Source organism: Petaurus breviceps, unplaced genomic scaffold (assembly GCF_028583685.1).
Source record: "Petaurus breviceps papuanus isolate PSGF00001 unplaced genomic scaffold, PetGlider_PUasm1.0 156, whole genome shotgun sequence".
Taxonomy (NCBI): Eukaryota; Metazoa; Chordata; class Mammalia; order Diprotodontia; family Petauridae; genus Petaurus; species Petaurus breviceps.
Genome location: NW_027185720.1, coordinates 12,499,638 through 12,524,312, shown reverse-complemented (window position 1 = coordinate 12,524,312; position 24,675 = coordinate 12,499,638). Strand labels below are relative to the sequence as shown.

Here is a 24,675-nt window from a genome sequence, read left to right as displayed (position 1 = left end):
TCAGGCAGTGGGGAACCATTGAAGGGTTGTTTTTGTTTTGTTTTAGATGGAGAAGTGACATAATCAGAAGAGTGCAAGAAGAAATTATTCGGGCACCTGTGTGAAGAGTAATAAGACCAGAAGCTAAAACAAAACAAGGACTACAGATTTAAAACTTGAAGGGACCATCTTACTTAATCTCCTGCTTTTACAGAGGAGAAAATCAAGGCCCAGTGGAGGTAAAGTGACTTGGTCAAGGTCACACAGGTAGGATGTCTCAGAGGATGGACTTGAAGCCAGATCTCCTTACTCCAGCATCAACACCCTTTCCACTTCACCAGGGAAGAGGTGGCATGGGTGAGGCTGGGGAGATCTCCATGGGAACAGAGAGGAGGGGAAGGTAGACATCACAGGACTCAGGCAGGGCAGGGGTGAGGGAGAGGGAAGAGTCAGACAGTCCACACAGCCCACTTCATGGGTATCATAACAACTCACAGCCTCTGCTGACTTGGTCAGTGACCAAGAAGTGATGAGCTCTGTATCCTGTTCCCTCCCATAGCAGGTGCAAATAGTGTGAACTAATGAAATATTGCAGAGAAATTAACAGCTGACAGTCCCTTCTCCCTGCCTGCCGCTCCTGAGAGCCAAGTGACCTGTACACCCTTCCTCCTACCCCCCACCTCCCTCTGGAGAGGGACATGAAGGGGGGAGTGGAGGAAAGGAGGGGATCCTTCCAACATGGAGCATGTTTACTAAGTGTCCACACCTGTGCTAGGACTATGCCAGATAGAGACAAAACATCATCTTGTCACTGCTTACCACTCCAATGGACGATCTCATCACATCTTAGCTGGATTGTTGCCTTAGCCTCTTAATGAGTCTCTTGAGCCTACAGTTTCTTCCCCCTTAATTCATAATAATTATTACAATTGTGTATTGTTATATTGTAATAATTATTGTTACTGTTATTTTCTCATTCTGCTTCATTTCCGCTTTAGTAAACTGGGATTTGATAAGTGAGATTGTGCTTTATCTTGCCAGGACTTGGGAGTCCACACCATGCCCCACCCCTTTTCCAGTTCCCCTTTATAGATAATAATGACTTGGTCGGTGACCAAGATAATCATTAGATTATAAACTCCTTGAGGGCAAAGATTGCCCTGCTTGCTTGTATTTTTATCCCCAGTACTTAGCATATAGATGCTTGATTATAGTAAATACATAATAAATGGTCTCCCTCCCTCTTCCCCTACTCCTCCCAGTCTCTCTGTTTCTTTCTTATTTTCTTCACCCTCCTTTTCCCTATTTCTCTCTTCTCTTTCTCTCACCCATTTGTCTCTAACCTCTCCACCTATCATTTTGCTTATCTCTTTTTGAGGGCATCCAGCCATCAGCAGTCATGGGATAAGTCACTGTCCTGCTATTTTTTTTATATTTCTCACTCTATGCACCATTACACAAGTGGATGAAATCACTGCTCTTTGGGATGGAGCACAAGGATTACAAAGTAAGCTCATTCCCTGTAAACTTGCTCCAAGCACCCTTGGGACAACTCCAGAAGCAGACAGGAGAATGAGGAGGAGATGCACTCCATCCTGCTCCCACGTGGCTCTGGGCTTATCTGCAAAATTATTATGGGTGTTTTATTATTGACAAAGTTATTGTCAGACCTAACATTGATCCACAAAAATTTAAAAGCATTTCTGAGAGATATTCATAGCCTACAAACCACATGAAATGAAAAGCTCTCAAAATATAATGATTACTGAACTACTAATACTCTGTGACTGAGCAATCCCTCTCCTAGAACTAAAAATTTAGAGTTAGATGGGTAGCTAGGTGATGCAGTGGATGGAACGCCTATCCTGGAGTCAGAAAGACTCATCTTCCTGACTTCAAAATTCAGCCTCATATACTTACTAGCTGTGTGACCCCTGGGCAAGTCACTTAACACTGTTTGCCTCAGTTTCCTTATCTGAAAAATGAGTTGGAGAAGGAAATGGTAAACCCCTCCAGGATCTTTGCCAAGAAAATTCAAAATGGGGTCATGAAGAATTAGACATGACTGAAAATGACAAAACAACTATTGAACTTAAGAGGTCATCTAGTCTAAAGTTCTTTTACAGAGAAGGAAACTGAGACCTAGAGAGATGAGTTGACTTTCCTAAGGTCATACAACAAGTAGAACCAGAAATCAGATCCTGATCCTTTGACTCCAAGTGCAGCACTTTTTGATTATTCCATGTTACTTCTGGACCTCTCTCTAGGACTTAGTTTTCTTATCTGTAACATGAGGTGGTGAACTAGATGGCCTCTGAGGTCCCTTCCAGTTCAAAATCTTGAGATCTCTTCATGTGTAAAGAATGGATCATTCCATATAGCTTCCAAAGGATCACCAGGGCATCAAATGCTTGTAGTGAATCCCATCCAATTGGACTTTATGACATGCCTCCTATGTTCAAGTCATCATGCAAGGAATATAGAAGATCAACAAAATGGAGAATGAGAGAGGTGGCATGATTTGCCCTGGATCACACAACTAAGAGGTGTCAGAGCCAGAACTAGGACCCAGGTCTCCTGACTCCCACTCTAGTGTTCTTTCCACAAACACCAGTGAGAAACAGTCCTGCATGAGACAGAATGGACCAGCATATTCATGGACAATCAATTGCTCAGGTGAGTTTTTGCTTTTTTTTGTAGACGTTCATCACTTATAATGTATGTATCATTATAGACCCTCATATTCCCTTCCAGGTATGTGTCCCTAAGTTTTAGCCTATGAAGAAACTTCTGGCCCCTCACTGTTAGTGGGAATTGTACACAGTGCTACCCACCTCCTGTCAGAAAGGTGATGGACTCAGGCTGCAGAATAGCCCACTGGGCAATTCGGTTTGTTACAAGGGCTTTGTAGGTCTCTTACCCCTCCCCCCCCATCATGAGGATGATGGAAAAACAAGAATGAACAAGGATATGGCAGTAGGAGGAGGAGTTGTCATTGGAAAAACAAGAAGAAATATTAACAATAAAGATGAGTGAATTTTTTTAATGCAGAGGAAGACCAGTAAGAAGCCCAGATGAGCAGGACAACTTTGAAACTTATATACTTTGTGTATAAGCATAATATACTTAATATACTTATTCATAATAAGCATTATATACTTGTTATATGCCTATTTCTATACTTATGAAATTTATTACACACTTTGAACTTATTATATACTCAAAAAGTAAAGCAAGCTATACGTAATAGAGATCTAGACTCAATATACAGTGTCCTCTTTCTGGTCTTCTATCAATATGAAAACACCCATCTTAGTATTTAAGTTCAAGATTTTTGTTGTTGTTTTTTAAGGGGGACTATATATGGGTATGACTGTATGTGTGATCAGTACTGTTTAGAGGTTAACCCATGAGGGTCTTGTAACAACCATTTAGCTGGCAAGGAAGTAGCTGAAGCCAGCATTGAGATAGGACCAGACAGAGTAGCTTTAAAACAGACTGGAACTAGGAGGGAGGGAGGGCCAAGTACACTGAGATGACCTCACCCCCTGGGGAGTTTCCCAGAAGCCCACGGGGGATGGGCATGCAGAAAAGCTAGGCCAGACTGAGATGCTAGTTAGATGGGATCATAGGAACAGGGATTTAGAATTGGAAGAAACTTTAGAGATTATTTAGTCCAGTTCTTTCATTTTCCAAATGAAGAAACTGAGGCCCAGAGAGGAGAAACAATTCATCCAAGGTCACACAGATAGAAACAGAACTTAGATTCAATCCATGTCTTCAGATTTCAAAACCAATGCTCTGTCTCATTTTACAGAATGGAAAACTGAGGCAGAGAGGTCAAATGATTTTTCCCAAAGTCACATAGGTAATAAGTGGCAAAATCTAATTCTGAATCCAGGTCTCCCTTCTGCCTTCACATTCAGCATTCTCCCCAGTAAACCATGCAACAAGAGACAAAAGTTCTAACTCCTGTTATGAGTGACCAAGTATTTAGGAAAATGCCCCTGCTCTAAATTCTTCATTTGTCAACCTGGTATTAACAATTCCTAACCTTTGTCTAGCTCACAGGAGACTATGAAAATGTCCTGTATACATTTGGTTTCACTTAATAGATAAGCCAAATACACAGTCCCTCTGCAGAGGTATGTAGCAGGTAGAGTGCTAAACATGGAGTCAGGAAGCACTGTGTTCAAATTCTTCCCCACCCCTTCCCTCCCATGTACTAGTTGTGTGACTATGAGCAAGTGACTTAACATTTCTAAGGCCCTGGTTTATCATCTGTAAATGTAGATAAGACCTGGAATAACTCTGAAATAACAGCCATGCAAACCTTGAAACACTATCCCAATATCAATTATTATTCATAGCTAGGATTTAGAAGGTTGGAAATATTGGGTAGGAATGGAGCATCTGGCATAACAATTACATTTCAAATCATGAAGTCACACTTACTGCTGTTGCAGCAGCTTGGGCTATGTTTCCAGGCACCCAGGGTCACAACCCATAGTCATCCCCAACTCTCCCTCTTCCTCACCCCATTTATCCTAACCACTGGCCAAGTCTCTATGGTTTCACCTCCATACACTTCTCTCAACTCACACAGTCACCATCCTCACTCGCCTCTCACCTGGGCTATTTCAAGCCTCCTTTTTTTTGTCTCCTTGCCTTCAGCCTCTCTCCTCTCCAATTCATCCACCTCCTACCTGCCCAATGACTCTTCCTAGAGCCCAGATCTCACCAGGGCACTCTCCTATTCAAGAAGCTCCTGAGCCTGCATTTTGCCTCTCAGATCAAACACAGACTCTTCTGTTTGGCATTTCAAGCCTGGCTCCAGCCAACTTTTCCACATTACTCCCCTTCATACACTCCACATTCCATTCAAACTGGCCCATTTGCTATTCCCCGTACACAACATTCAATCATCCATCTCTGTGCCTTTAAACTGGCAGACATCCTCCAAACTTGGAATGCTCACACTCCTCACTTCCACCTCATGGAATCCTTATGATTTTCCCTCAAAGCTCGGTTCAAGGCTGACCTTCTACAGGATGTCTTTCCCTATCTTTCCAGTTGCTAGTGCCCCCACCCCCTCCCCCAACCCAAATCTCTTTGATTTCATTTTGTAAATATTCTGTGCTTTTTTAGTCTGTGCATCTTTTTCCCACACCAGGATGTAAGCTGCCTGGAGGCAGCTAGCCCCAGTACCTAGCACATAGTAGGGACTTAATGAGTATTTGTTGATTGATTGTTGATTTAATAGATTGACTGTTGGGGGTGGGGCACAGTCTAGGAAAATATTTTTTAAAAACCCAAACACTAGTTGGGAGGAGTATTCACATTTATGCCAGGAGAGTTAATTGAAATATCCTGGAAGTCAGCCACGAGTTAAGATGACAAATATTTATTAAGCATGTACTATGTGCCAGGCACTGTGCAAATACTGGGCATATAAATATAAGAAAAAAAGACAGTCCCTGCTCTCAAGGAGTTTTCCCTCTAATGGGGGGGGGGGGGACATGGTATCAAAGCCTGGAATATCAGAAGCAAAGCCAATAGGGAGATGAACCCAGACTGGACCCCTCCTCAAAATGAAGATCCCAGGAGGAACTCACCAACTGGAAAACTGGCCAGCACTGGGGAGGGACATCCAGGATTAGAATGTCACAAGCATTTAGGCATAAAGGCAAAATCAGAAGCAAGACAGAGAGAGGAATAAGCTGAAGACCATGGTAGAGGGATAGAAGGGACTGCCACTCATCAATGGCACAATGCCAGCCAGTAGTGGATCAGAACAGAAAAGGAAGAAAACCTTGTAGAGGACTTAGGTAGAAGAGAGTGCTCTAAAAACAGAACCTTCTTTCCTGTGGTCTCTAAAGAATCTGGCCATGAGCCTCAGGGTACTCTGGACTACATCACCCTTATTAGGAAGGTCCATTTCTCAACCACCTAAAGACAGATTCATAACTGTCAAGATAATATTATCAAAATCACAACTATGAGCCCCCATTGAGCTACCTCTTTATATCAGACCAAGACAGATGAATTCAAATTCAATATGAATTCAAAGTAAAGACATTTAATTAAAACAGATTAACAAACTAATAGCAAAGAACTATATCAAATGTTCTCAATGTTGGTTTTTGTTATGCAATCATTTCAGTCACATCCAACTCTTTGTGACCCCTTTTGGGTTTTTTTTGGCAGATACTGCAGTGGTTTGCCGTTTCCTTCCCAGCTCATTTGATAGATGAGAAAACTAAGGCAAAGGGGGGTGAAGTGACTTGTCCAGGGTCACACAGGTAGTAAGTGTCTGAGGTCACATTTGAATTCAGGTCTTCCTGACTCCAGGCTTGGTATTCTATCCACCTAGCTGTCCCAAACCTTATTATTCATTCCCAAATAACTGCTACCCTCAGCATGTGTCCCATGTCTCATACTCAGCTCCCACTGAGTGCTGAGTTAACTAAGTAACAACTTAGTTATTTACCTTTATTACTTAGTAACTTAAGTTATTTTATTTACTTAGTTACTTATAACCTATTCAGTAACAACATAGTTATTTATCTTAATAACTTTTTTACTTAGTAACTTAACTTGGTTATTTATAATCTATTATCAACTTAATTACTTAGTAACTTAACTTAGTTACTTACCTTACTTAGTTACTTCTTTCCTTAGTAACATAGTTATGTTAGTTATATACTTAGTAACTGAGTCATTTAACTTACTTACCTTTCTGATAAACAGGTGATATTCCCAGATCCTCAAATATATACTTCTCTCTCTGTCTCTGTCTCTGTCTCTGTCTCTGTCTCTCTGTCTCTGTCTCTCTCTCCCTCTCTCTCTCCCTCTCTCTCTCCCTCTCTCTCTCCCTCTCTCTCTCTCTCTCTCTCTCTCTCTCTCTCTCTCTGTCTCTCTGTCTCTCTCTCCCTCTCCCCCTCCCTCTCTCTCTCTTTCTCCCTCCCTCCCTCCCTCTTCCGTCTTCCCCCTTGCTTTCCCTAGAAAGACTATAGTTCGTTGTATTACCCTGCCCAAGTTATTTCAGGTCACTGGGGATAACAGCTTTTGACAGACAAGGTGTCTGACTCACCATAAATAGGGGGGTGACAGAGGTTGCAGGGGGGTTAGGGCTGGCCACCAAGAATTCATTGTTGGACAATATCATGGTGGTCCAAGTATTTGCTGGCCACAAATCCCCTTCACCACCTACTTGTGGTCATTCCTCAAGGCTCAAGCCTTGGCCCTCTACTCTCTCCCTCCAAGAACTTGTCTGTTTTCAGAGCTTCAGAAATCCCCTCTATGCTGTGATGCCAGGATCTGTTCCTCTAGTCTTTTGCAGCACCACTCCTGTATCTCCAATTAGTCCTAGAATGTTCAAATTGACTATAAGGGGTCTTAGCCATCTTTTCTTGAACATCTCCCTCTTATATCACCCTCAACTTGTAGACTTGTCTTCGACACTAACTCACTCCAGAAAGGGATGCTTGATCTTGAGGAATCTAGAAAACATGCCATATAGAAACCAGTTGGAGGAAAATGGGAATGCTTAGACTGGAGAAGAGAAAACTTAAGGAGGGCAGGATGCTTTGCTTTAAGTTTCTTAGGAGCTGTCCCATAGAATAGGCATTAGACTTTTTCTGCTTGACCTCAGAAGGCAAAACCAGGATGATTGGGTACAGATGTTTTACTCATAATAAGGAATAACCTCCTAACAGTTAAGGCTTTTAAATAAGGGAATGGGCTAGTTTGTGGGGTCCATCCCTGGAAGTGTTCTAACAGAAACAGGATGGCTACTTTTATAGAGTAAATTCATGCTTCGGATAGGGCTCAGACTGCATGACCAAGCTAGGTATCTATGGCCCTTCCAATTTCAAGATTCTATGATTCTAGGTGGGCCTTCAGCTGGGCCTACGGTTTTAGGTGCTGGAGGAAGGCAGGTGCCAAGGATTATTAATAGGCCCTACTTGATCAGCCCAGAGAGGGTGAATGTGATACAGGCACCAGGCACCATGGCCCAGGAGTATCTGACACCAGTGGGGGAGGGCAAGAAGGGAGGGAGAACCACTAGCCCAAAATAGCTGGACCCCAGGAGCCTATATAGGAAGAGATCCTACCTTGGGTCTTAGCTTCCCTTGACCACCTCCTCTCTCTCAACCTCTCACTGCCTTGAGTCAGCTTGTGCTCCATACCCCAATCCGAGGTGAGTGGAACAGCCATAGACTGGAGGAGGAGGTTGGAGAAGGGAGGGGGAGGATCCTGGAGGATGGGGAGCCTGGATTGGGACCTTTATCTAGACTCATCTAGATGAAGGATGGAGCACAAGTGACTCCAGGCTCAATGAGCCTAAGGAAAAAGACAGCAGAAAGTAGAGGCAAAAGGAACAGAGAAACAAGGCAGTGTGAAATAGTGGAATGGAGGATGGCTGGGTGTCAGGGCAACTTGGGGTCCAGTCTGGGTTCTACCACTAACTTCTGAAGGGGCAGGAAGGTTGCTTCCTCACCTATGAAATGGGAGGAGGTGGTTTCAAAGGTCTCTTCTTGTTCTTGCTTTCTATGGTTCTATGGCCAGCTCCAATAGGAGCCTAGGAAGTGGGGTGGCCTGAGAGGATATAGTTAGAGAAAAGAGTGGCAAGTTGGGTAGAAAGAAAAGGGGAAAAAAATAAGAAAAAGAATAGAGGGATGAAGAAGGCTCTTCCCAGGTGGGTCTTTGGGTGGATGTGTATCAGAGATTTTGTGAGTTAAAGTTGGCTAGGAGCTCCAGAAAGGGTGACGGTGATGTCCAGTTATAAGGGGCAAAAGAGCACCTCTGATCCCTCCAGCTTTCTCTTCTCACCCCTCCCTCTAGGCCCCTCGCAAACTCCCCAGGACTGACTTTGAGCTCTACATAAACTCCATGGTATTGTGGAATGAGAGCTAGTCAGGGAGTCAGGATGGGGGGGCAGTTATCACCATGTAGGGAGGGCTTGCACAGGGCACTTCACCTCTTGGGTCTTAGTTTCTTTTTCTGTAAAGTAGGGGGCTTGGGTGAGATGGTCTCTGAGGTCCTCTCTACCAGCTGTGACATTCTTTGCTTCTAAGTGGTGATAGAGGTAGGCCTGAGTGGGTGAGGAGGGGGTTAAGTAGAAGTGGGGATGGGGTGAGGGAGGTAATCCCTCCCCACCCCTCCCTCTTGGCTCAGACTCTCTGTAGTTCCAGAGAAGGAGGTTGGAAGAGGAAACTAGAGGTGGTTTTGGTAGCAGCTACGCTGCAGAATTTGGGGGAAAGGCAGAATGCCAAGGGATATCAGGTCAAAAGCTTCAGCTTGTGCCCCATCCATGCCAGCTGGCTGGTCTGGTAGGGTCCAAAGGGGCTGACTCACCTCAAGCACGCCTGACAGGCAAGCTTGCTAAGGTTCCCAGTTCAGGGCAGCTGTCCAGTGCCCTAGCACTGGCAGAGTGGAGGGGAAGGGCCAGGCCATCAAGAGAGAAAAGTACAAGGAACTTGAGATCTCAGTCAACCCATCAGCCCCTTCCCCTCCTACAGACTCCTGGGCTTCCTTGACCCTAACTTGGGAAAAGGCTGATAGACTCATAAAGAAGGATATGAAAGGGATTTCAGAGGCCATCATAGCCACCCCTCCTCATTTCACAGGTGAAGGAACAGAGACCCAAAGGGGCCATGTGACATGCTCAGTCAGGGTCACATAGTTAATAAGTATCTACAGTGGGATTTGAACCCAGGTTTCTCTGACTCCAAGCCTAGTGCACTGGTGCTTCCTCAAAATATGCCATAAGGCATGAACTTTGGGATTTCTGCTCCTTCCTGCCCAGAGGTTCAGCACTCATAAGAAAGACCAGGAAGTCAGGAGAATTGGGGGTGGGGGAGGGCTGGAATGGTCCAACCTCCACATTTTTCAGATGAGGAAACTGAGGCCCAGAAAATGGCAATGACTTGCCAAAGGTGGATCTCAGAGAGTGTTGGCAGCAGAGTCAAGACTAGGACCCAAGTCTTTTCCTTTGGTTAGGGGAGGAAGGAAACCCAGTTCCCAACACTCTGAGAAGCAATGGATAAGCGCTGAAGACCTTCTCTCTTTGAACCTCATGTCATTCCATAGACAAGTGGAGAAACAGAGTTTCTGGAGTCAGGAGGGTGCCCTCCACCAGATGGGAAGGAGCTCTTTTCTGGAGGGCATTGTGTTTCCAAAGCTCTTTGACATGCAGAGAAGCCCTGCCCCCGCTCCCCCCCCCCCAACATAAGGGTCCTTGTCCTGTTTGGGGAAAGGACCTTGCCTACCCACAGGATGGAGAAGTAGATGGGGTGCAGCCCAGGTTGGAGGACTTGGGGCTGAATTGCAGCTCCATAGGCTCAGGACCAGTTATTTCCCTTCCGTTCTACCTCTTAATCTTATGAGTTCTCTAAACTCCAGTTTTCTCTTTGGTAAAAGGCTTGGACTACACTGGATCAGCTCTAAATTTCCTTCGGGACTAAATCCTATCATCCTATGATCTCTCAGAGCCTCTGTTTCCTTATATGTAAAGAGGGATTTGTCCTGGCTGACTTCCTAACTTTCTTTCATTTTGAAGTGCTTTCCCACTACTACCAAAATGCTTGCTATAGGCTGCCCTCTTTGTAGGCAGAAAAAAAGAGGGGAAGCCTTCCAGATCCCCAGGAAGTGATTAGCAGCATAAATCCAGTGTGAAAAGTTAACCACCTCACTTTGCAGAAGAAATTGAGAAAAGGCAAGTGACTTGTCTACGGTCACACAGGAAGGAGCCTTTAGAAGAGGCAGACTTCGAAGTGAGGTCCCAAGACTCCAAATTCAGCGTGTTACTCTCCCATTGGGGTCAGCAAGAATTAGAGAAACAGACCCCTTTGACGAACTATACTCCCAGACTCAGAGGAAAGGAATTTAGAGGGAGGGTTGGAAGCAATCTACTGCCCCTGGTTGCCTGAGTGTGGATCCCGGGACAGGAGGGGTAAAGAAAAGAAAGCATCTTCAGGTTAGAGAGAAAAAAAATGTCTCCAAATTTGCCCCCAATGAATGATGCAAAGACAGACCATAAAGGCACCCAAGAGACGTAAGAGGGGAATGGTGGGGCAGAGAGGGGTGTCCCAACCTGCGCCCCTCCCCATCTCTCCAACTCTCATTTTGAGGTTTCGAGGGTCTTGGGACTGGCAGCCGCAGGGGCCGAACGCATTCTTGAAGCGGCCCAAGGCCAGCAGAACACAACCAGGCTGGGCAAGGAGCACGGAGCTGTCCGGGGGCCCAGGCAGGATGGTCTCCTTTCCAGGATCCTGCTTGGGCTCCTGTCTTAGCCTAGCCAAGGGGACCGGGAGTGAAAGGAAGGGAGTTGAGGAGAGGGGAGATAATGCGAACTGGGAGGGGGGACTTGCTGCAGTCTTGGCGCTCTCTCTGCCCAATGAGTCCAGGGGCCGGTCCGGGTGGGGAAGCAGGGTGGTCTGCTCCAGACGGTCCAGGGTAGCACCACCTCCATGCCCTTGACCAAGCCGTGTCTGATGTGCCCGCCCGTGCTCCTCCCAGCCCCTTAGGAAGGTCTCGAGGGGCCAGGGTCTCCCCCCACCCCTTTCCTCGACGTCCCGGGGCTGGGCCTTGGAGCGAGCCTGGCCCAGTGCCAGCCTCCCGCCCTCGCCCTCCCCGGCGCGCGGCCTCGGCGCAGCATTGCAGCGCTGGTCATATGAGCAGAAACGCCGAGGGAGGCACTTTTTAATCTTTTCGTACTTGCTTGCCTAGCTCGCTCCGACCCACACCGGCAGCATGTCGATCACAGACTTGCTCAGCGCAGAGGACATTAAGAATGCGGTGGCTGCCTTTGCAGGTGAGCTCTTCTTCCCCACCCCTTCCCAACCCATCCCTCCCCACCCCATCGCCTTTCCCCCATGCCCCATCTCCTCCCCTCGGCAGCCCTTTTCTCCAGCATCCCAAGCCTCCTTGCCCACGTAGCCCGGAGATGGAAGGGACTTGGGCTGCATGCCTGTGCACTCCGGCAGGGAGTTTGGTAAGGGGACCCGAGGACGCAGTAGTGCTCGGGACAAGGAGGACCCAGGTGTCCCCAGAAGCGCGCTGGGCAGCTCCATGGGTCCTGTCTGCCGCGAGCTTCTCGTCCTCAGAAACTTCCTCGCACTCTGGAGGAACTGAGCCCCAGATTCGTGTCTATGCCGGTACCCATGCCTAGTGAGTGCCCAGGCTAGCTTGGTCAGGAGTCCAGGGCGACCCCGCTCCAGGGGTAAGGGTGGGGAGAAGAAAGGGGTAGAGTGGGGGGTTCCAGGGCCAAAGCTAAACACTGGCCCCATCCCAGAGGGAATTCAGCCCAGATGCAGGAGCTAAGCGGATGCTTCGAATTCTCATCTCCACCCAAGTGACATGGAGGAGACAGTGTTCAGCCAGGGACCCAAGCCCCTTCTCCTTTCTGGCAACTCAAGAACTACAATTCTCTCCATTTTTTTCACCATGCACCCCTTCCTTCATCTCAACTCTCAGTTCCAGATACCTTCTCCTTTCCTGAGCTAGGTACCCTAATCTTCCACATTCACAAAGAAATGTTTGGGGGTCCATCTCTTGCACACGCACACACACACGCACACACACACACACACACACACACACACACACACACACACACCACAGCATCCCCTCTCTTCTGGGCTGTCCAAGATTGGCCACTAGGGAGATGACCTTCCCAGAGTGATTGGAGCTTTGAGCTCAGCTAATACATGGACTGTTCAGGCTATTCTCTCAGTAGTCAACTTTTGGTCCAAAAAGAGGATGGAAAATGGGTTGGGGGCTCTCCATGCCTGTACCCCTCTTTCTCTTTCCAGGTTTCCACAGTATAGGAAGTTCTGACTAGCATCCTTGAACCTTGCCCTTTGTTCAATTCTGAACCCACACACAATTTCCTGCCAGGACCCCCAAACCTTGTCTATAAGACACCCAGTCCAGCTCTATACCCACCCACATGCATTCTCCCCCAGCCTTTCCAGGGGTGGAGACCAGGTCCAGATGGTGGGCACCTTTGCCCTGATGTCCTGGGGTAACTGCTCTCCAGTCTTCTCCTGTCTAACTTCCAGATCACATAATTGTAGCTACCCTGATTTCTCTGGTACCTCCTAAGAAGCCCTGTGAGTGCCTAGGAGAGCCAGGACTTTGGCTGAGCCCATGATGGGGCTCTCCCTTCTCAGCATCATCTCCTAGCCTTACTGTTTGACCTTGAGAGAGTTGCTTGCCCCCTTTGTTCCTATTTTCCTCACTCTTCCACATGATGCAAAGAAGTCTTAGCTCCTTCTATCCCACCCCAAAAGAGAACTGAATTCAGATTCAGAGGACCTGAGTTCAAATCCTGCCTCTTCTGCTTACTAGCTGTGTATCCTAACCTTGGGGAAGCCATTTCCCTTCTCCTGGGCTGAAGATGAGGGGTACTGGACTAGATGACCTCTAAGGTTCTTTTCAATTCTCAGTCTATGGTTCTTTGATCTCACCTTCAGCCAGCCCCCCCCCCAAAAAAAAAGAAATTACTGAACTGAGATTTTGGAGGCAAAAAAGTCTCCAGGCCCCCTTTTAGTTAAGCTCCCTTCCCCCATGCATGTAGGGCACCCTTCAAAGAGCAGTCCCCATTGCCTAGGCTGCTGCAGAACGCCATATGTCTCCTGCCTCCCATCCTGATTAACTGCCCTGCTCCCTGCAGCTGCCGAGTCCTTCAACCACAAGAAGTTCTTCGAGATGGTGGGTTTGAAGAAGAAGAACAAACAGGATGTGGAGAAGGTGTTCCACATTCTGGACAAGGACAAGAGTGGCTTCATCGAGGAGGATGAGCTCAAGTGAGCCAGCCTGCCCCTCCCCCACCCCCAGGGCTGGGAGGCTTTTAAAGGGGGGGGGCTGCTTCCTGGCCAGGGGCATCCATGAAAGATGGGCCTGGCCACCTCCATCTGCACTTCTCTGTCAGTGACCAGCCCCACGGTTCCCGAGGGAGTCAGACCTAATGGGCTGGAAGACAAAGGTTTCCTCTCCCTTCCGTTTCAGGGAAGGCTAAGGTCACTGGAAGAGGGCAGGACTAACTGGGTTAAGTTGGAGGCATTTAATATTTCTAATGGAATGATGTTGCTCAATAATTAAACACTCCTGAGAGCTCAGTTCTTCCTCAAGAGAGCCTGAGAGTCAGGAGAGTATCCCTTGAGTTCCAAGTCAGTTTCACTGTGTCAGTAGCCCCCACCCCCCACCCCCACCCCTCACCAAGCTCCTTGGTTTGAATCCCAGCCTTGCCATTTGCTAGCTGAATGACCTTGGGAAAGTCACCTGTTTTTTTCTCTATGCCTTGGTTTCTTCACCTATAAAATGAGGGGAGTCAACTCAGGTCCCTTCAGGCTCTACATCTATGACTTTTGACCCAATTCTGACACCACCATCAATCCAGAGGTAGGTGGAGACTCAGAGGTTACTTGGTCTCCTCCCTGTATTTTACTAATGACATATGTACCCGAGGCTCATAGTGCTGAAATGCCCTGTCCAAGGTCACCTAGCTAAGAAGGCACAATGCTGGGAATTGAACCCAGATCTCCTCACTCACACACAGGCTTCAGACCAAGGCAGCTTAACCTTGGCTCTGTGAACTTGACAGTTCTTTTAAAAATTGGTTTTGATAAATGCATTTCAATATAACTGGTTACACTGATTAAGCAACTACTATGTGCCAGGCACTGTGAAAGGTGATGGGGGTGCAAAGGTAGATAAACCCTGTCCACAAGGAGTTTACATTCTAGACATATATATTATCCCAGTTGTTACTAAGGGGTTCAGTTTCTTGGAGAGGCTAATTCTGGAACAGAGGCTTAAGCAGAGCAAGAGATTCCAGGAGGTAGAAGTAAGAGGGGAGAGGGTTTTAGACATAGGGGAACAGTGTGTACAAAAGCATCAAGGTGGGATGTGGGAAACAGCAAGGGGAACAGTTTGGCTGGATCATAGAGTATGAGGGGAACAATGTGTAATTAGCCTGGAGTCTGGAGCCAGACCACGTTGGTCTGTGAGCGCCAAACAGAGGGATTTGTATTTTATCCTAGACACAATAGGGAACCTTGGATGTTACTAAGGCTATGGTTTAGAGGAGGAGGAAATGGAAGATCAGAGAAAGGAAATGACTTCCCCGGGAATTAACTGCAGAAACAGGCCTAAAGTTTGGGTCCTCTGCCTCCAAAGCCCCTGCTCCTTCTACCACACCCTTCGGTCAGTCTGGCATGCTTAGTTAGGGCTGAGACAACCTCAGCCTGGCTTCTTCATCTCTGCCTTCTCTTTTCTTTAGATTCATCCTGAAGGGCTTTGTATCCGATGGCAGAGAGCTGACAGACAAGGAAACCAAGGCCCTCCTGGCTGCCGGGGATAAGGACGGTGATGGCAAAATTGGGGCTGAAGGTGGGTAGTGATGGAGGGACTGGCATCAAGCCTGCCCTGGGGCTCCTTAAGTGCTTCCCTTTGGGAAAGGAGTGGAGGTCCTTGAAGAAGAATTCCAAGTCCAAACGACAGATTTTCTTGTTGCCCAGAGATCAGAGAAAACAGAAATTACTCCCCCTTCCCCAAAGAAGCAAAGGGGCATCATGGATAGGGGGGAAGCATTGGGCTTAGAATCAGATGGCCTAGCACTGAGACCTGGTCCAACTCTGTGACTAAGGTCTCTGACCTTTGGGCAAGTTATGTCTCCTCCCTGGCCTCAGTTTCCAAGAAGATTGGATTATGTGACTTCTGAAGTCCCATCTACACAAACCTCACTCACAACAGTCCTATGGGGTAAGTCATGAATTATTATCTACAGTTTATGGACTAATAAATGGAGGCTTAGACTAGTTAAGTGACTTCCAATGGTCTCAAGGTTACTAAGAATAGCAGCACAGGCGTGAACTCAGGTAGTCTTGAACCATATCTCCCAACTCCCAGTTCACTGCTTTGACCCTTCCACTGTTCTGCCTTCCTTCATTGTGCCATTTGCTGTCTCTTTATCCTGATTATTTCTTTTTTTTATTTCTTTTTTGAAGGTAGGGAGGCAAGGCAATTGGGGTTAAGTGACTTGCCCAAGGTAACACACCTAGTAAGTGTCAAGTGTCTGAGTTTATATATCCTGATTATTTCTGCAAGAAATCATCCATTGCTTTGCTAGGAAATGAGAAAGAAAGCCTGTCTTGGCTTTAGTGTCCAGGCTTGGTTTTGGAATGGCCAATAATAGCACCTCTCCACTCCAGACTCTGGGGATATTTTTACCCTCTTCCCCCTAATATCAAAGTAAAGAAGCAGAAAGATTTTCTAGTTGTGTGATTCTGGGCAAATGGCCTCACTTCTGTGGGCCTCAGTTTCCTTATCTGTCAAATGAGGACTTTGAACTTGATAAAGTCTAAGTCCCTTTCAGGGTGAAATCTATGATCCCAAGTAGGGGAACCAGCCCCAAAGGAAAGCCTCAGGTTGGTGTCTACTTTTTGATTATTCTCTGACTCAGTTCCCTCCCCACTGGTCTAGGCTTCCACAAAAACAGAGCTAGCCACAGCTTCCCAGTCCCTCTCCGGGTCTGTCCATGTCACACTTGCCCCCTCTCTCATCATCAGTCCATTTGGGCTACTCAGAAGTGCTCAGGGAGGTTGGAATGGCTGACTGGGCATAAGTGGTTTCTGTGTGCTACCTGAGAGAACACAGAACAAGTGCTGCATCCACATCCCACTCCCTCCCTCTCTCTCTCTATCTTATGCTTTTGATACTAAAGACTCATTAATCATTTGGTGACCAGGGTGAAATTCTGCCTTCTGCAGCTGCTTGGGAGAATGAATCAGATATCCCTATCAGAGAAGCAGAGAATGGTAGATCTGGGAGGGGCCTCAGGGATCATCTGGTCCAAACCTCTCTTTTTAATGGGGGAAACTGAGGCCCAGATGAAAGGAAGTGGTCACCCAAAGTTGCAAAGCTAAAAAGTAGTAGTGTGAGTATTAGAATCCAGGCCTTTTGACTCCCCAAAAAGGCCTCTTTCACCCATACCCTGCCACTTCCCTCAAGCCATCCTTTCTCAACTTCCAAACTTCTCAGAGCAGTTCAGGAGATGGAGACACAAGGGGACCTTGGGCAAGTCCCTCTTTCTCTAGACCCTAGTTTCCTCCTCTGTAAAATGAGGCCGTGGATCCAAATGACCTCTGATGTCCCTCATAATTCTGAAATGATGGTTATATGACCCTAGCTCCATCTCCACCTTGACTTCCTAAAGGTCTCAGGTTCCCTAGAAGACCCTGAGAGCTCACAAAAATGCTTCAGATCAGGATAGTAGAAGAAAGAGGATGCTGATGCAGCCCGAAGTTCCAATCCTGACTCCACCAGTTGCTACTTATATGCCTTGGGACAAGCTGTGTGACTTTGGGCAAGCCAGTTAACCACTCTGTGACTCAGTTTTCTCATCTATAAAATGGTGAGTTGGACTCCATCAGGTCCTAAGACCCTTCTAGATCTAAATCTATGACCCAATATTCCTATACTATTTAACCTCTCTGAGACTCAGTTTCTTCATCTGTAAAATGAGGCAGGTGGCTAAGATGGCCTCTGATGTTTCTCCTACTTCTAGAGCTGTGATATTTCAGGCTTTCTTGAGAAGAACAAGGTTTCATCTTTTTTTATATGTCAGTCCCCTCGAGAAATATCCTTCTTTTAGGAGACAGCTGGATGGAAAGTTGGAGAAAGCAGTGAACTGGGAGTGAGGAGGTTAGGTTCAAAGCCATCTTCTCCTACTAGCTGGCTCTGGGGTCCCTGAGGTGAAGGGAAAAGAAACAACCCAAAGGCTCTTCGACCTCCTCATCTATAACTTCAGGGTTTCAGATTTAAATGGTCTCTAAAGCCCCATTCAGCTCCAACTTTCAATAATTGCATAAATGAAAAAAAAATAATTGCATAAATGATCTAGCAGGTATACAGCTAGGTAAACAGCAAACTAATTAACATTCCCCCCTCTGCCCCTCACTAGCTTGGCTTGTGACCTTGGACAGGTGGCACCCCCTCCTTTTCCCAATCCATGACCCAGTTTCTCCAACAGGAGGAAGGGGCTGACCACATTGGCCCACAGACTATATCTGTGATGTTCTTCAGTCCTCTGAAACACCAACTCCTACAAATAACCCCTATAAATTAGGGGCTCATCTCTATTCAGTGGTCATTTTCAGGAAACTGACAGTCATTTGCAGACATGCTTTAGCAGTGAATTTTCACAGCCTGTTCTGGGAGGCAGATCAAGACTGGGCATATAGGTATTCTGAGCCCGGTTTAGGGGAAGAAGAAACTGAGGTATAGAAACAGAATCAGTCCACAGTACTGGGGTGGGGGTGGGGTGATCTGTAGAAAAACAGAAGACTGGAATTGGAGGTAAGAGAAACAGATTCAAATCCTAATTTGATTGTTACCTACCTCTGTGACCTTGGACAAGTGTTCCCATCTCCGGGCTTGAGTTTTCTCCTCCCTAAAGTCAGGAGATTGGCCTAGATATCTCTAAAGTACTTTCTAGCTCTTAATATTTCACACTGTAAATATTCAATGTCTTCAAAGGTCCTTCTCCTCCCCCCAATTCTAACATTCTTGGTTCTAAGGTCCCTTCCAACTCTCTCTAGTTCTCTCTAGTTCTGACAAATCTAGCCTAAGGTTCTTTCAAACTCAGAAATTCTACATTCTAAGGTCTCTCCCAGCTCATTATTCTCTTTTCCCCCTCCAGTTCTGACATCCCGTTTTCTAAGCTCTGACACTGTGCATTCTCAGGTCCCTCTCTACCATTTTATGTTGTAAGGCTGGCATCACGGGACCCAGGCCAGGATTTTAACCCCTAAAATCAGTTGCATCCAAAGGTTTCAGGACAGCAGCATCTTCTTCTATTGGGCAGCACCCTACATATTTTTCACATAAGGGTCCTATGCCCAGAATCTCAAAGCTGGACCAGACCTCAGAAGGCCTCCAGTCCTATATGTATCTGAGTATATAAAGGTGCATTCTCTCTCTCTCTCCCTCTCCCTCTCTCCATTTCTCTCTCTCTCTCTCTCTCTCTCTCTCTCTCTCTCTCTCTCTCTCTTTCTCTCTTTTAGATTACTTCGATGTTATATGATTACCACTGCAATAAAAGTCCTTCGTAAACCATAGAAAGGGGAGCACTTTCTCCTCCTTAGAGGCAGTCTCTCTCATTTCCCCTCCTCTGTCCCCCCCTCTCTCTGTCTCTCTTCCTGTCTCCCCCATCTCTTTCTCTGTCTTCCCCCTTCTCCCTGTTTCTCTCTCTCTCTGTGTCTCTCTCTCTGTCTCCCCTCCTCATTCTCTTTCCCCCTGTCTCTCTCTCTGTACCCCCTCCCCTCTCCTCCAACAAGGGGTTGAATTTCTGCTTCAAGACCCCTAGTGAGATAAGACCTTTTACATTATGAGTGTCTCTAGGGCTCGGTTTCCCCACCTCTCAGAGATCTACAGAATGAGGGGGCTTGCTCACTATAACAGTCTACATAAGGTGTTCATTTCCATGAACAATAGCTGGCATGCCAGGAACTGCACTAAACACTTTACAATGACCTCCTTTGATCTTCCCAACAACTCTGAATGGTAGATACTTTTAATATCCCCATTTTACAGTTAGGGAAACTAAGTCAAATGGAGGTTAAGTGACTTGCTGAGGGTCATACAGATGTAAGTATCTGAAGCTGGGTTGGAACTCAGGTCTTTCTGACTCCAGGCCCAGAACTCTGTCCACTTTGCTTTCTCACTGCCACAGTAAATACATAAAAGACAGTTATAAGTGCAGCTCAATGAGAGTTGGCTGAGGGGATCTCTAAAGTCCCTTCTAATGCTTAGATTCTGAGAGAGGGGTGAGGAAGGAAAGCCATGTAACCATGGGTAGTAGCTAAACCCTTGGGCTGTACAATGAATAGCAAGAATGATAATGCCTTGTTTGTGTGTATGTTATAAAATCTAATGGGGAGAAAGAGGCAGAGGTGGGGAAGAAGAGGGGAGAGGGACAGAGGGAGGGAGGGAGGAAGAGAGAAAGGGAAAGAGAGAGAGAGAGAGAGAGAGAGAGAGAGAGAGAGAGAGAGAGAAGGAAAGAAGGAAGGAAGGAAGGAAGGAAGGAAGGAAGGAAGGAAGGGGAGGGAAAGAGACAGAGAAGCAGACAGAGAGAGACAGGGGGGAAGGAGACAGAGACAGAGAGAGCACATTCACAGAGGATCTTGGTGTCCTGCCTCCCTTTGCAGTCTGATGAAGCCTATGGACCTCTTTTCAGAATCATGTTTTTAAATAATTGAAAGAAATATTACATTGAAGTTAGAGGTCAGTGAAATTAAAGCTGTTATTTTTTCCCTTCCACGTTCATGGATTCCCTGAAATCTATCCATAGACTCCTTAAGGGTCCATGGACCCTCAAGGTTAAGAATCTTGATATGGTCCAATCCCTTGAGTTTATAGATTAGGAACAGAGGCGTAAAGAGAAGGTCACACAGGCACTGACGGGCCAAGACAGGATTCGGATCCTTGTCCTTGGACTCTAGATTGAGCTTTCTTTTCAAAGTATCCTGCTGCCTCTTCTTTCATGGCCTCTCAATGAGGTGGTCAGGGGCTGGGATTCTTCTACCCATTTGACAGATAAGAACATGGAGACACAGCAACGTCAAAGGATTTCTCCAAGGTCACACAGTCAAGTCAGAAGTGAGGCTAGTACTCATATCCCCTGACTCCTTCACGCCTTCCACTGAGGCAGAGCCTAAATTGGAAAGTTATTAATGGCTTAAGTGCAGAGCTGGTGGCTCATTCCTATTCCCAGGTGGACTTGCATTCAAGACATCTTGTCTCTGCACCAGATAAGATGTAGCAGAGGGAACAGAAGATGTCATTATGTAACTAGCCTATGGTTAAGAAAGTAACTGAAGTTAGGAGGAATGAAGGCCTTCCTCTTTCTGTATTGCTCCCCCCTCCCTTCCAAATGATTAAGCCCATGGAATCATTTGTCTCAGGCACTGGGAGCCTCAGAGTTTTGTCCCATCGGAAGCCAGAGCTGGCGATGGAGGATTGGCATTACTGTTGTAATTATTTTGAACCTGTCACTGTCTTGGGTAGATGCATTCTGCTCCTCTCCTTCTCTGGAAAAATCCTTGTTTGTGGTGGTGCTAACTAACATTTAAACATCATGCATCCTCTCATTTTTAGCCTTACAGCCAGGTTGAGATTCTATGACTATGCCTGGCCCCATTTTACAGATGGGGAAACTGGAGCTCAGAGAAGGAAACTGACTTTCCCAGGGTCACCCATCTAGAAAACAGTAGGGGTTGGAGGTGAATCCAGATCACCCATCACTGTAATTCTAACCACTGTATGACACTGCCTCTAAGGAGGAGAAAGTGCTCCCCTTTCTATGGTTTACAAAGGACTTTTATTACAGTGGTAATCATATAACATCGAAGTAATCTAAAAATCATGGCTAGCATTTATATAAAGCACTTTTTTTGGAAGGGGGAAGGCAAGGCAATTGGGGTTAAGTGACTTGCCCAAGGTCACACAGCTAGTAAGTATGTCAAGTGTCTTGAGACTGGATTTGAACTCAGGTCCTCCTGACTCCAGGGCCAGTGCTCTATTCACTGTGCCATGTAGCTGCCCCAATAAAGCACTTTGAGGTTTACAAGGGCTTCTTGTTGCTTGATTTGATCCTCATTGCCATCCTAGGAGGAAGAGGCTGTTATGATCCTCATTTGACAAAGGAGGAAACTGAGGCTCAGAGCAGTTTAGTGACTTGCCCAGGATCACACAGTGAATGACTAATGTGTGACCTGATTCTCCCCAACCAATGCATAAAGGCTTTTTTTTGGTAGGACATTGGCACAGTTGTTGATTATGGCCATGTATGACTGAACACAAAGAAATAGCCTTAACTCAGAAAAAGGATTACATGGGATTGTGGATTTTGAGCTGGAAGGATCCTTGGTGGAATCTACTCCAACTCCCTCATTTGGCAAATCAGGAAAAAGAATCTCCTTCAAACCCAGCTCTCCCTGACACAAAGGCCAATGCTTCTAGCCACTAGACCAAAAATGCTAGAACTAGCCCTTCCAACCCATGTTTGCATCAGAGTGTTGTGGGGAAATCATCAGATCTGGAGTCAGAATGTCATAGGAATATAGATTCAGAGGTAGGACTTCAGAGGCCCCTTATTTTATAGATGAGAAAACTGAGGCATTGGTACCTTTGTTCAAGTCACAAAGGTTGAAAGTGTCCAAGGTGGGATTTGAACCCAGTTCTTCTGTTTTCTGCTAAAACATTGTGTGACCTTGGATAAAGCACTTTACCTGATTCTCACTTTGCCAATCTGTATAATAAGAGGTTTGGACCAGGTGATCTCTAAGGGAACTTCTATTTCTAATTTAATTGATGGCAATCTCCTTATCTCTTATCTTAATCTCCTCTTCAATCTCCTTATCAATGAGGAAACTGAGGCTCTGGGAGAAAGTAACCTATATCAGGGTATTCCAATGCCAAATAGAATGCATTTAATCATAAAAATACTCCAACATTTCATAGGAAGTGGTAAAGGAATGTGGTGTAACCCTTCTGCCCACTAATCAGAGCTCAGACATTTGCTAGTTGTGAGGCCCTGGACAAGTCACCAGGGCCTCAGTCCCCACATCTATAAAATAGCTATAAGATGGGGAGATCAGAAGGTGGGACTAGACAGCTCTGAGTCTTAGCCCAGATTCTGGGATCTCTGGGGATCCTGGGACTCAGATAAAGAAGATGAAAGAATGGGCACTTTCCCAACCTCTCACTCTAAGTCCCTTCAAAGTTCCAGGCCCTCACTTTCAGTTAATCCGCCTGTCAATAGCATCTAAATTTGTCAGATCTGCACAAAGACTTGAAGGAGGACACATAAAATTAAGCTAATTTCAGTTTCCTGAGAGACAGCAGACAGTCTTGTGATTCTCCTCCCCCCCCTCCCCTCCTCCCCTTCCACATCCTTCTCCTTCTCCACCCACCTCCTTCCTTTGGGGCCTTTATTGATTGGAAGGGTAAGGGTGTGGGGAAGATGCTCCAGGAAGGGAGAAGTCTCCAGGCTTTCTGCAGACTATGGTTCTCAGGTTTATTCTAGGGGATGGCTGATTGATTAGTCAATTTCCCTGAAGGAAGATTTGCCCACAGCCCGTAATAGTATAGACTAATCACTACATATAATACTTGTTCTATACAACTCATGAGAGAGAAAGCCAAGGGTGGTGAATTAAGACAGTTTCAGGGTCAGGAAGACCCCTGTTCAAGTCTGGCTATGTGACCCTGGGCAAATCATCTAACTTCTCAGTGCTCCTAGGAAATCCTCTGAGACTTCTAATTGCAAAAAAAAGGGGCTCACCTGCATTGGTCAAAGGTGTTTCCTCCATCAAGGAAATCACAGGACCCCCCCCAAAAAAAATCCCCACCATAATATACTGGCATTCTATATTATGCCAAAATATTAGACAGCAGTATGTTCTTACATCAGCAAATTACATTACAATATTTTATGCAAAACAATGTCTTTAACATCTCCATTGGCTTTCATAAACATTTTCCCAACTGGAACCAGTGGACCTTGATGAGGAATCTAAATCTTGCCACATGTTACCTGTGTGATATGGGGTTGTCCCCAGACCTCCATTTCCTCACCTAGAAAATGAAAGAATTGTTGTGTATGACCTCCAATGTGAATCAATGATTTATCCACCCCATAACTTATGAGGTAGATAGATTCAGATCTGTGATTTCAGCCAGGAGAGTACTCACCAGTAGGATGAATTTGGTAATTCACCTGTAACTTAGAGTCCTAGAGTATTGCCTGAGGGCATTTTTCTTCATTTTATCTTTACAACATCCCCGGGAAATAGGTGCTATTATTATACCCATCTTTCAGATGCGGTGAAAGGTTAAGTGACTTGCTCAGGTCACTTCAGAAGAATCCAATCGAGGCCTTCCTGTCTCTGAAGAAAGACAAGCTCCTGTTTATGCCACTCTGGATCTCCTGTGAGACAGACAGAAAGGGTTATTAGCCTGTGTTACTGTGACTTTGGGCAAATCACTTCTACTTCTGAACCCCCAGAGTCACTTTCACTTTCTGGGTTTAATCACAGTGGCTCATTTGTTGAGATTCCCAAAGTGTTTTCCTCAAAGGGAATGCAAGTAAATGAAAGTTAGAAGTGGGTCTGTGACTCTCCTCATTTTACAGACAAAGAAACCAAGGCTCAGAAACTGAATGATTTACTCAGGGCTACGCAGCTAATAAGCATCAAATTTTGAAGTCAAATTTAGATCTGATTCAAAGGCCATTCCTTAACTTTTCCACCAGTAATCAGCATGCATATGGCACCTGGGGCTCTCAACAACTTATTCAAATTATCGTGGTTGGTCTTCGTACAGCTCCAAGAGGCTGGTACTCCAGGCATCCCCTATTTGACAGATAAGTCAACTAAAGTTCCTAGTGGTTTGATCAGGGTCATAAAACTGGGCCTGAAGCCCATGGCTTCTGAATCCACTATTGAGTATCTTTCTATTACCTAGCCTTTTAAAATATTTTTAAGATTTTTTTTTGGTCTTTTTGGAGGGAGGAAGGCAGAACATTTGAGGTTAAGTAATTTGCCCAAGGTCACACAGGTAGTAATTGTTAAGTGTCTGAGGCTGGATTTGAACTCAGGTCCTCCTGACTCTAGGGCTGGTGCTCTA

At 46.0% G+C, this 24,675-nt stretch overlaps 1 protein-coding gene and 1 long non-coding RNA gene across 4 annotated transcripts in view; one reads left to right on the top strand and one right to left on the bottom strand.

Annotated features, from left to right (window-relative positions):
* Positions 1-11,598: 11,598 nt before the first annotated feature.
* Positions 11,599-24,675, top strand: part of PVALB (parvalbumin) — a 19,317-nt gene continuing 6,240 nt past the window's right edge. Inside the window, exons 1-3 of the mRNA XM_069082069.1 lie at positions 11,599-11,797; positions 13,661-13,793; positions 15,269-15,378. Of these exons, the coding sequence (XP_068938170.1) occupies positions 11,737-11,797; positions 13,661-13,793; positions 15,269-15,378 (304 nt within the window). The 5' untranslated portion in view covers positions 11,599-11,736. The remainder of the gene's footprint in view (positions 11,798-13,660; positions 13,794-15,268; positions 15,379-24,675) is intronic.
* LOC138156639 (uncharacterized) overlaps positions 21,881-24,675 on the bottom strand; it is a 55,647-nt gene continuing 52,852 nt past the window's right edge. For all 3 annotated transcript variants that reach the window (XR_011167199.1, XR_011167197.1, XR_011167198.1), the window contains 2 exons: positions 23,743-23,977; positions 21,881-23,625 (listed from right to left, as the gene is read on the bottom strand). This is a non-coding gene — a long non-coding RNA (uncharacterized lncRNA). The remainder of the gene's footprint in view (positions 23,626-23,742; positions 23,978-24,675) is intronic.